General features: G+C 37.4%; 1 protein-coding gene across 1 annotated transcript in view; it reads right to left on the bottom strand.

Moving 5' to 3' along the window:
• Window positions 1-12665, bottom strand: part of DNAH7 (dynein axonemal heavy chain 7) — a 341498-nt gene that overhangs the window by 224605 nt on the left and 104228 nt on the right. Inside the window, exon 18 of the mRNA XM_033230791.1 lies at window positions 1126-1811. Coding sequence (XP_033086682.1) covers window positions 1126-1811 — 686 coding nt within the window. The remainder of the gene's footprint in view (window positions 1-1125; window positions 1812-12665) is intronic.

The following is a 12665-nucleotide window of genomic DNA, read 5'->3' as shown; positions in this document are numbered from 1 at the left end:
TGTGGCGTAGTCTTACATATATTAACATATTACTCATCATTTAAGCAGTGTTCTGTGATGTTAGATCTTTAAAATAAACAAATGTTAATGAGTTTTCCAACTAACCAGGGATTTTCAGATGTCTTTCTAAAATATTTTTATTTCAATGCTTATCAGTGAATTTGTTTAACTTCTTTGCACAAAAAACCCGAATGCTTCTGTTTTCTTCTGTTGTTCTTCCTCTTTTTCTATTTAATTTTTGTCTGATTCAGAAAATTTCCAAGCAGGTAATGATACCATGCATAGTCCCTTAAAATGGAATCTAGATGTACCACTTTCAGAGTAGTTCAAAAATTCTTGTCTTAATGTGCATTCTGGAGCAAGCTGGCAGGAGGCAGAATGACCAGAGAATGAGCCAAGGCCAGTCAGAATAAGCCCAAGTGTGTGACAACACCCAAGTCACCAGCAGCAGATACTACCAAGCTGTTAGCACTCCCTTGCCATGAAAATCCACTGAAGACAGTAGTCTGATTTTGATGGACTCTGTTTTTTTAAGATAATATATAGCCTGCTTAATGTAAAAAACTGGAAACATTGACAGCTAGGCTTACTTTAATTGGCTGTGTATGATGCCTAAAACTCCCAAACTAAAATTATAGTTTCATTCTTTTTCACTTATTGCCCTCCTTGATGCATATGAGTAGAAATTACAATAGATATTCAGCAATCCTCTATGACAAGCTAATATATTTTTAAAATAAAATTATTACCTTCAGTTCACAGATACAAAATATTTTTTGAGAGTTAAAAAATAAGATCATATTGTAGGCAATAAAAACAAATATCTGGATGTTGACTGTCCACTGTCTTTGTTATGAATATAGAAGTTAATAAACCATTAAGATGATAGCGAAGAATGAGCAATCTTCCAATAGCAATGAAGCCATTGATTATATCTTTAAATATTTAAAGATCTTAAATATTTAGTATGAAATGCTAAGTATGAAATGCAGAATCAATTCTCAAAAGAAATAAAATATTAAGCATGAGATATTAAGCGTGAAATAATTCTCAAAGGAGCTTTACATTAAATATAAGTGATTTTGGTAACAGAGCATAAACACTGCCATATAAATGTCACTTTACCTCATTTGTTTTTCATAAGGCTTAATGAAAGGAGATCCTCGCATAGTTTGTGTTTTAACAGTATGGTCATCCAACAACATCTGAATGTCATCAACTGATGCCAAAATAAATGTCCCAGTTTCTCTATAAGAGTGGATGACAAATTCCACGGCATCCCATTCAGTAATCATCTTCTCCATCGCCTTTTCAAGAGAATATTCTTTGCTAGCCGCTTCGCTAATACCTTCAAATCTGTCCAGATATGGTTCCAGATTCATGTCTAAAAAGGAGAAGACCGTGGAGTCATCTGATGGCTGCAAAGAGTAACCAACAATGGCAGACATGGCCTCCCAGTGCCTGGGGCGCAAACCAGGATTACAGATCACTTGAACGAGAGGAATGTACTGCTTGAAATCTTCCACCTTTGATCTTACTTTTTTTGTCATTGCCAATGCATATGGAGAATCATGAAAGGTTTTCTCCAGTTTATATAATCCTCTCCAGTAATTTCCAATATCTGCTTCTACTTCGTCTGGATTCACTTTGTGATATGGCCCTTCAGTCCATGTTCTATATTTGCTGCTAAATTCGACAGCAGTTTCGTAAAGACGAAGATAAGGGTTCAAGCCATCTTGGATTTTTTTACGTTGAGGATATACAGATGGTTGCCAACCAAATGCTTCCTCTTCAGCATTAAACTGCTCAATCTGAAAGGATAGGTATTGAATATATTAGTTATTTTGAAAGTGAATGATACTGCAAATTAAGTTTTATTAAGTATCCATTTCAAATGTGAGCCAAAAATACCTTACTAAGGCCCTGAAGTTAAACTTCACTAATCTAGAAAAACTGAGCAGCAATCTCATTTTCCTGTTTAATTTCTTTTTTCAATTGACAAAAATGTATATATTTATGGTACACAACATGTTTTGAGAAAATGTATATATCATGGAATGGGTAAATAAAACCAATTAACATATATTACCTCACATACTTTTTTTGGTAGTGAGAACACTACACAATCCACTCTCTTAGCAGTGTTCAAGTATATAACACGTTGCTATTAGCTGTAGTCATCAATCTGTACAATAGATACCTTAAACGGATTCCTCCTAACTGAAATTTTTTATCCTTTGACCAACATCTTCCCCAATCCCCACTGTCCACCAGCCCCACCCCTGTAGGCATCATTCTACTCTCTGCTTCTACGAGTTTGATTTTTTTTAGATCCACTATAACTGAGATAATGTGGTATTTGTCTTTCTGTTCCTAGCATATTTGACTTAAGTGCTCCAGGTTTATCCATGTTGTTACAAATGACAGGATTTCCCGTTTTTTTCCCCCTCTAAGGCTGAATAGCATTCCCCTATTTCTTTTTTATTACAGTTTTCAGAGAACGATGTCTGGTTATGTTAGTTAAAAGAGTTAATACACATTTACATATATAAAGAAAAAGTTGTTGTCTGTCCAGACACATTGAGGATACAGCATCATTCTTTAGTTAATGAGAACTGAAGTACTTTTTAACATACACAGCATTGTGTTAGGTACTGTGGAAAACAGAAAAAAGTATTATATTGCAAAATACTAACTCCAAGGAGTTAGTAATCCAGCTCAGCGGAAAAGACATACATAGGCGAAAATTTAACTAATTTTTCAATAATAATAATATAAAGCAATAGAAAAGACATCTCAGAGAAATAACTATTTAAAATAAATAAAATATACTATAAAATGCTAACACCCAGAGTTGAGAGAGAGTGCTGAAATACTGCAGTCACAGATGTTTCTGTAAAGAAAATGAAGCTCAAGTTCAGTCTTGAACACTCTTAGTTGTGAAATATGTGAGGACACGGACTGTTGAGAAGAGCACTGAAAAGTGTTCGTTAGCTAGATACATCGGTTATGAGATTACTTAAAATTTCAGTGGCCTCAGTTTTTAAAAAATATTTGTGGGTACACAGAAGTAGGTGTATATACTTATGGTGTACATGAGATACTTTGATAGAGGTATACAATGCTTAATAATCACATGTTAAATGGGGTATCCATCCCCCAAACATTTATCCTGCATGCTATAAACAATCCAAATATACACTTTTGGTTTTTTGTTTGTTTTTGAGACAGAGTCTCACTCTGTCATCCAGGCTGGAGTATAGTGGCAAGATATTGGCTCAGTGTAGCCTCAACTTCCTGGGCTCAAATGATCCTCCCACCTCAGCCTCCCAAATAGCTGGGACGACAGGCACGTGCCAACGACAGGCACGTGCCACCATGCCTGGCCAATTTTTGTAATTTTAGTGGAGATAGGGTTTCGCCATGTTGCTCAGGTTGGTCTCAAATTCCTTGGCTCAAGTGATCTGCCTGCCTTGCTTGGCCTACCAAAGTAATGGGATTAGAAGTGTAAGCCACCGCACCTGGCCCTGCTTTGGTTATTTTTAAATGTACAATTAAATTATTATTGACAAATACTAGATCTTACTTATTCTTACTATTTTTTTGTACTCACTAAACATTCCCACTTACCTCCTACCCTACCACTACCCTTCCCAGCTTTTGGTAACCATCCTTCTACTCTCTTTCTCCATGAATTCAATTGTTTAACTTTTTAGCTCACACAAGTTAAGTGGAAACATGCAAAGTTTGTCTTTCTGTGCCTGGCATATTTCATTTAATATAATGATTTCCAGTTCCATCAATATTGTTGCAAATGACAGAATCTCGTTATTTGTTATGGCTGAATAGTACTCCATTGTGTAAAGATACCACATTTTCTTTGGTTTTTTAATTAATTTATTTTTATTTTTTTTTATTATACTTTATGTTCTAGGGTACATGTGCACAATGTGCAGGTTTGTTACATATGTATACATGTGCCATATTGGAGTGGTGCACGCATTAACTTATCATTTACATTAGGTATATCTCCTAATGCTATCCCTCCCCCCTACCCCCACCCCACAACAGGCCCCGGTGTGTGATGTTCCCCTTCCTGGGTCCAAGTGTCCTCATTGTTCAACTCCCACCTATGAGTGAGACCATGCGGAGTTTGGTATTCTGTTCTTGTAATAGTTTGCTGAGAATGATGGTTTCCAGCTGCATCCATATCCCTATAAAGGACACGAACTCATCCTTTTTTATGGCTGCATAATATTCCATGGTGTATATGTGCCACATTTTCTTAATCCAGTCTGTCACAGATGGACATTTCGGTTGATTCCAAGTCTTTGCTATTGTGAATAGTGTCGCAATAAACATATGTGTGCATGTGTCTTTATAGCAGCATGATTTATAATCCTTTGGGTATATATCCAGTAATGGGATGACTGGGTCAAATGGTATTTCTAGTTCTATATCCTTGAGGAATCGCCACACTGTCTTCCACAATGGTTGAACTAGTTTACAATCCCACCAACAGTATAAAAGTGTTCCTATTTCTCCACATCCTCTCCAGCACCTGTTGTTTCCTGACTTTTTAATGATCACCATTCTAACTGGTGTGAGATGGTATCTCATTGTGGTTTTGCTTTCCATTTCTCTGATGGCTAGTGATGATGAGCATTTTTTCATGTGTCTGTTGGTGGCTACAAAAATGTCTTCTTTTGAGAAGTGTCTGCTCATATCTTTTGCCCACTTTTTGAGGGGGCTGTTTTTTTCTTGTAAATTTGTTTGAGTTCTTTGTAGGTTCTGGATATTAGCCCTTTGTCATATGAGCAGATTGCAAAAATTTTCTCCCATTCTGTAGGTTATCTGTTCACTCTGATGGTAGTTTCTTTTGCTGTGCAGAAGCTCTTTAGTTTAATTGGATCCCATTTGTCAATTTTGGCTTTTGTTGCCATTGCTTTTAGTGTTTTAGACATGAAGTCCTTGCCCATGCCTATGTCCTGAATGGTATTGCCTAGGTCTTCTTCTAGGGTTTTTATGGTTTTAGGTCTAACATTTAAGTCTCTAATCCATCTGGAATTAATTTTTGTATAAGGTATAAGGAAGGGGTCCAGTTTCAGCTTTCTACTTATGGCTAGTCAGTTTTCCCAGCACTATTTATTAAATAGGGAATCCTTTCCCCTTTTCTTGTTTTTGTCAGGTTTGTCAAAGATCAGATGGCTGTAGATGTGTGGTATTATTTCTGAGGGCTCTGTTCTGTTCCATTGGTCTATATCTCTGTTTTGGTACCAGTAACATGCTGTGTTGGTTGCTATAACCTTGTAGTATAGCTTGAAGTCAGGTAGCGTGATGCCTCCAGCTTTGTTCTTTGGCTTAGGATTGTCTTGGCAATGTGGGCTCTTTTTTGGTTCCATACGAACTTTAAAGTAGTTTTTTATAATTCTGTGAAGAAAGTCATTGGTAGCTTAATGGGGAGGGCATTGAATCTATAAATTAACTTGGGCAATATGGCCATTTTCACGATAATGATTATTCCTATCCATGAGCGTGGAATGTTCTTCCATTTGTTTGTGTCCTCTTTTATTTTGTTGAGCAGTGGTTTGTAGTTCTCCTTGAAGAGGTCCTTCACATCCCTTGTAAGTTGGATTCCTAGGTATTTTATTATCTTTGAAGCAATTGTGAGTGGAAGTTCATTCATGATTTGGCTCTCTGTTTGTCTGTTACTGGTGTATAAGAATGCTTGTGATTTTTGCACATTGATTTTGTATCCTGAGACTTTGCTGAAGTTGCTTATCAGCTTACGGAGATTTTGGGCTGAGAGGATGGGGTTTTCTAAATGTACAATCATGTCACCTGCAAACAGGGACAATTTGACTTCTTCTTTTCCTAACTGAATACCCTTTCTTTCTTTCTCTTGCCTGATTGCCCCAGCCAGAACTTCCAACACTATGTTGAATAGGAGTGGTGAGAGAGGGCATCCCTGTCTTATGCCAGTTTTCAAAGGGAATGCTTCCAGTTTTTGCCCATTCAGTATGATACTGGCTGTGGGTTTGTCATAAATAGCTCTTATTATCTTGAGATATTTTCCATCAATACCAAATTTGTTGAGAATTTTTAGCATGAAGGGCTGTTGAATTTTGTCAAAGGCCTTTTCTGCATCTATTGAGATAATCATGTGGTTTTTGTCTTTGGTTCTGTTTATATGATGGATTATGTTTATTGATTTGCGTATGTGGAACCAGCCTTGCATCCCAGGGGTGAAGCCCACTTGATCATGGTGGATACGCTTTTTGATGTGCTGCTGGATTCATTTTGCCAGTATTTTATTGAGGATTTTTGCATCGATGTTCATCAGGGATATTGATCTAAAATTCTCTTTTTTTGTTGTTTCTCTGCCAGGCTTTGGTATCAGGATGATGTTGGCCTCATAAAATGAGTTAGGGAGGATTCCCTCTCTTTCTATTGATTGGAATAGTTTCAGAAGGAATAGTACCAACTCCTCCTTGTACCTCCGGTAGAATTTGGCTGTGAATCCGGCTGGTCCTGGACTTTGGTTAATAGGCTATTAATTATTGCCTCAACTTCAGAGCCTGTTACTGGTCTATTCACGGATTCAACTTTTTCCTGGTTTAGTCTTGGGAGAGCGTATGTGTCCAGGAATTTATCCATTTCTTCTAGGTTTTCTAGTTTATTTGCATAGAGGTGTTTATAGTATTCTCTGATGGTAGTTTGTATTTCTGTGGGATTGGTGGTGATATCCCCTTTATCATTTTTTATTGCATCTATTTGGTTCTTCTCTCTTTTCCTCTTTATTAGTCTTGCTAACAGTCTATCGATTTTGTTGATCTTTTCAAAAAACCAGCTCCTGGATTCATTGAGTTTTTGAAGGGTTTTTTGTCTCTATCTCCTTCAGTTCTGCTCTGATCTTAGTTATTTCTTGCCTTCTGCTAGCTTTTGAATGTGTTTGCTCTTGCCTCTCTAGTTCTTTTAATTGTGATGTTAGGGTGTCATTTTTAGATCTTTCCCGCTTTCTCTTGTGGGCATTTAGAGGCATAAATTTCCCTCTACACACTGCTTTAAATGTGTTCCAGAGATTCTGGTATGTTGTATCTTTGTTCTCATTGGTTTCAAAGAACATCTTTATTTCTGCCTTCATTTTGTTATGTACCCAGTAGTCATTCAGGAGCAGGTTGTTCAGTTTCCATGTAGTTGAGCGGTTTTGATTGAGTTTCTTAATCCTGAGTTCTAGTTTGATAGCACTGTGGCTGAAAGACAGTTTGTTATAATTTCTGTTCTTTTACATTTGCTGAGGAGTTCTTTACTTCCAACTATGTGGTCAGTTTTGGAATAAGTGAGATGTGGTGCTGAGAAGAATGTATGTTCTGTTGATTTGGGGTGGAGAGTCCTGTAGATGTCTATTAGGTCCGCTTGGTGCAGAGTTGAGTTCAATTCCTGGATATCCTTGTTAACTTTCTGTCTCATTGATCTGTCTAATGTTGACAGTGGGGTGTTAAAGTCTCCCATTATTATTGTATGGAAGTCTAAGTCGCTTTGTAAGTCTCTAAAGACTTGCTTTATGAATCTGTGTGCTCCTGTATTGGGTGCTTATATATTTAGTATAGTTAGCTCTTCTTGTTGCATTGATCCCTTTACCATTATGTAATGACCTTCTTTGTCTCTTTTGATCTTTGTTGGTTTAAAGTCTGTTTTATCAGAGACTAGGATTGCAACCCCTGCCTTTTTTTGTTTTCCACTTGCTTGGTCGATCTTCCTCCATCCCTTTATTTTGAGCCTATGTGTGTCTCTGCATGTGAGATGGGTCTTCTGAATACAGCACACTGATGGGTCTTGACTCTTTATCCAATTTGCCAGTCTGTGTCTTTTAATTGGAGCATTTAGCCCATTGACATTTAAGGTTAATATTGTTATGTGTGAACTTGATCCTGTCATCATGATGTTAGCTGGTTATTCTGCTCATTAGTTGATGCAGTTTCTTCCTAGCATCGATGCTCTTTACATTTTGGCATGTTTTTTCAGTGGCTGGTACCAGTTATTCCTTTCCCTGTTTAGTGCTTCCCTTAGGAGCTCTTGTAGGGCAGGCCTGGTGGTGACAAAATCTCTCAGCATTTGCTTGTCTGTAAAGGCTTTTATTTCTCCTTCAATTATGAAACTTAGTTTGTCTGGATATGAAATTCTGGATTCAAAATTATTTTCTTTAAGAAAGTTGAATATTGGCCCCCACTCTCTTCAGGCTTGTAGAGTTTCTGCTGAGAGATCTGCTGTTAGTCTGATGGGCTTCCCTTTGTGGGTAACCCGACCTTTCTCTCTGGCTGCCCTTGACATTTTTTCCTTCATTTCAACTTCGGTGAATCTGACAATTATGTGTCTTGGAGTTGCTCTTCTTGAGGATTATCTTTGTATTTCCTGAATTTGAATGTTGGCCTGCCTTGCTAGGTTGGGGATGTTCTCCTGGATAATATCCTCCAGAGTGTTTTCCAACTTCGTTCCATTCTCCCCATCACTTTCAGATACACCAATCAGACCCAGATTTAGTCTTTTCACATAGTCCCATATTTCTTGGAGGCTCTGTTCATTTCTTTTTGCTCTTTTTTCTCTAAACTTCTCTTTTCACTTCATTTCATTCATTTGATCTTCAATCACTGATACCCTTTGTTCCAGTTGATACAATCGGCTACTGAAGCTTGTGCATTCATCACGTAGTTCTCATGCCATGGTTTTCAGCTCCATCAGGTCATTTAAGGACTTCTCTACACTGGTTATTCTAGTTAGCCATGCGTCTAATCTTTTTTCAAGGTTTTTAGTTTCTTTGTGCTGGGTTTGTACTTCCTCTTTTAGCTCAGAGAAGTTTGATCCTCTGAAGTCTTCTTCTCTCAACTCGTCAAAGTCATTCTCCATCCAGCTTTGTTCTGTTGCTGGCGAGGAGCTGCGTTCCTTTGGAGGGGGAGAGGCACTCTGATATTTAGAATTTTCAGCTTTTCTGCACTACTTTTTCCCCATCTTTGTGGTTTTATCTACCTTTGGTCTTTGATGATGGTGATGTACAGATGGGGTTTTGGTGTGGATGTCCTTTCTGTTTGTTAGTTTTCCTTCTAACAGTTAGGACCCTCAGCTGCAGGTCTGTTGGAGTTTGCTTGAGGTCCACTCCCAACCCTGTTTGCCTGGGTATCAGCAGCGGAGGTTCAGTTGGAAATGCAGAAATCACCTGTCTTCTGTGTCACTCATGCTGGGAGCTGGAGGCTGGAGCTGTTCCTATTCAGCCACCTTGGCACCACCCCCAGATACCACATTTTCTTTATCCACTCATCTCTTGCTAGACACTTAGGCTTCCAAATCATGGCTATTGTGAACAGTGCTGCAACAAACATGGGAGTGCAGATATCTCTTTGATATCTTGATTTCCTTTCTTTGGGGTATATACCAGCAACGGGATTGCTGGATGATATGGTAACTCTAGTTTTAGTTTTTTAAGGAAGCTGCAAACTGTTCTCCATAGTGGTTCTACTAACTTACTTTCCCACCAACAGTGTATGACAGTTTCCTTTTCTCTACATCTTTGACAGCCGTTGTTGCCTGTCTTTTGAATAAAAGCCATTTTAACTGAAGTGAGATGATATCTCATTGTAGTTTTGATTTGCATGTCTCTGACGATCAGTGATGGTGAGCACCTTTTCAAATGCCTATTTGCCATTCATATGTCTTCTTTTGTCAAACATCTCTTCAGATCTTTTGCCTATTTTAAATTCAGGTTATTAGAGATTTTCTAACAGAGTTGTATGATCTCTTTATGTATTCCGGTTATTAATCCTTCACCGGATGGGTAGTTTGCAGATATTTTCTCCCATGCTCTGGGTTGTCTTTTCATGTTGTTGATTGTTTCCTTTGTTGTGCGAAAGCTTTTTAACTGGATGTGATCCCATTTGTCCACTTTTGCTTTGTTTGCCTATGCTTGAGGGGTATTACTCAACAAATTTTTGCCCAGTCCAAATTCCTGGAGAGTTTTCTCCAATGTTTCCTTGTAGCAGCTTCATAGTTTGAGGTCTTAGATTTAAGTCTTTAATCCATTTTGATTTGATTTTTGTATATGGTGAGAGATAGGGGTCTAGTTTCATTCTTCTGTATATGAATATCCAGTTGTCCCAGCACCATTTGTTGAAGAGATTGTCTTTTTCCCAATGTATGTTCTTGGCATTTTTCTCTAAAATGAGTTTACTGTAGATTTATCAATTTGTTTCTGGGCTCTCCATTCTGTTCCATTGGTCTATGTGTCTGTTTTTCCGCCAGTACCATACTGTTTTGGTTACTAAAGGTCTGAACTCTAATTTGAAACCAGGTAATGTGATTCTATCAGTTTTGTTCTTTTTGCTCAAGATAGCTTTGGCTATTCCGAGTTTCTTTTGTGGCTCCACAAAAATTGTAGAACTGTGGGGATGGGCAGGAGACAAAAATTTAGGATTGTTTTTTCTATTTCTGTGAGTAATCTCATTGGCATTTTGTTAGTGATTGCATTGAATATGTAAATTGCTTTGGGTAGTATGAACATTTTAACAATATTGATTCTTCAAATCCATGAACATGGAATATTCCTTTTTCTGTGTCCCCTTCAATTTCTTTCATCAATATTTTATACTTTTCATTGCAGAGACCTGTGGCTTCTTTGGCTAAATTAATTCTTAGGTATTTAATTTTATTTGAGACTATTGTAAATGGGACTACTTTCTTGATTTCTTTTTCAGATTGTCCACCTTTGGCATATATAAATGCCACTGATTTTTGTATGTTAATTTTGTATCCTGTAACTTGTTTATCAGCTCTAATAGTTTTTTTTTTCTTTTTTTTTGGAGGAGTCTTTATGTTTTCCCAGCTATGAGATCATATTGGCCAGGCGTGGTGGCTCACGCATGTAATCCCAGCACTTTGGGAGCCTGAGGCGGGCAGATCACGAGGTCAAGAGTTCAAGACCAGCCTGGCTAACATGGTGACACCCCATCTCTACTAAAAATGCAAAAAAAAAAAAAAAAAAAATTAGCCGGGCATGGTGGCGTGCATTTGTAGTCCTAGCTACTCGCAAGGCTGAGGCAGAGGAATCGCTTGAACCCAGGTGGCGGAGGTTGCAGTGAGCCAAGATCGCGCCACTGCACTCCAGCCTGGTCAACAGAGTGAGACTCTGTCTCAAAAAAAAGAAAAAATCATCAAGGAAAATATGAGTTCTTCCTTTCCAATTTGGATGCCCTTTATTTCTTTCTCTCATCAGACTGCTGTAGCTAGAACTTCCAGCACTATGTTGACTAACAGTGGTGAAAGTGGGCATCCTTGATATGTTCCAGATTTTAGATGAAAGGCTTTCAGTTTTTCCCTATTCAGTATGATACTAGCTGTGGGTCTGCCTTTTATGGCTTTTATTATGGTGAGGTATGTTCCTTCAATAGCCAGTTTTTTGAGGGTTTTCATCAGGAAGTGATGTTGAATTTTATTAAATGCTTTTTCAGCATCAACTGAAAAGATCGTATTATTTTTGTCCTTCATTCTCTTGATATGATGCATCAAACTGACTGATATGTTTATGTTGAACCATCCTTACATCCCAGGGATAAATTCCACTTGATCATGATGAATGATGTTTTTAATGCATCGTTGAATTCAGTTTGCTAGCATTTTGTTAAGGATTTTTGCCTCAATGTTCATCAGGGATATTGGCCTAAAGTTTTCTTTTTTTGACGTGTCTTTGTCTAGTTAGGTTTGGAAGTATTCTCTCTTCCTATATTTTTCAGAATAGTTTGAGTAGGATTGGCATTAGTTCTTTTGTAAATGTTGGCTAGAATTTAGCAGTGAAGCCATTGGGTCTTGGGCTTTTCTTTACTGGGAGACTTTTTATTATGCATTCTATCTTGTTACTTGTTGGTCGGTTCAGGTTTTGGATTGTTTCATGGTTCAATCTTGGTACTTTGTGTGTATCTAGGAATGTAAGCATTTCCTCTAGATTCTCCTATTTATTGGCATACAGTTGCTTATAGTAGCCACTATTGATCCTTAGAATTTCTACAGAATTATTTGTAATGTCTCCTCTTTCATTTCTTATTTTACTCATTTGGGTCTTCTCTCTTTACGTCTTAGGTAGTCTAGCTAAAGGTTTATCAATTTTATTTTTTCAAAAACCAGCTTTTCATATCATTAATCTTTATTGTTTTCTTCATTGCAATTTTTTTGTTTCTGCTCTGATGTTTATTATTTCTTTTCTCTACTGATTTTGGGTTTGGTTTACTCTTGCTTTTCTAGTTCCTTAAGGTGCATAATTAGTTTTTTTTGGTGTAGGCAATTATATCTATAAATTTCCCCTTAGCACTGTTTTCACTAGATCCCATGTTTTGGTATACTATGTTTCCATTATCATTTGTTTCAAGAAAGTTTCAATTTCCTCTTAATTTTTTCATTGACCCCCTGGTCATTCAGGAGCACATTGCTTTATTCCTATGTGTTTGTATAGTTTCCAAAATTCTTGTTATTAATTTCTAGTTTTATTCCACTCTGGTCAGGGAAGATACTTGATATTATTTCCTTTTTAAAAAATGTTTTAAACTTTGTTTTGTGACCTAACATATGGTCTATCCTTGAGGATTATCCGTATGTTGAGAAGAATTCGCATTCTGCAGCTGTTGGAT

Source organism: Trachypithecus francoisi, unplaced genomic scaffold (genome assembly GCF_009764315.1).
Source record: "Trachypithecus francoisi isolate TF-2019V2 unplaced genomic scaffold, Tfra_2.0 Lachesis_group13, whole genome shotgun sequence".
Classification (NCBI taxonomy): Eukaryota; Metazoa; Chordata; class Mammalia; order Primates; family Cercopithecidae; genus Trachypithecus; species Trachypithecus francoisi.
Note: the sequence above shows the minus strand (reverse complement) of the source record. Positions and strands in the feature narration are given on the sequence as shown.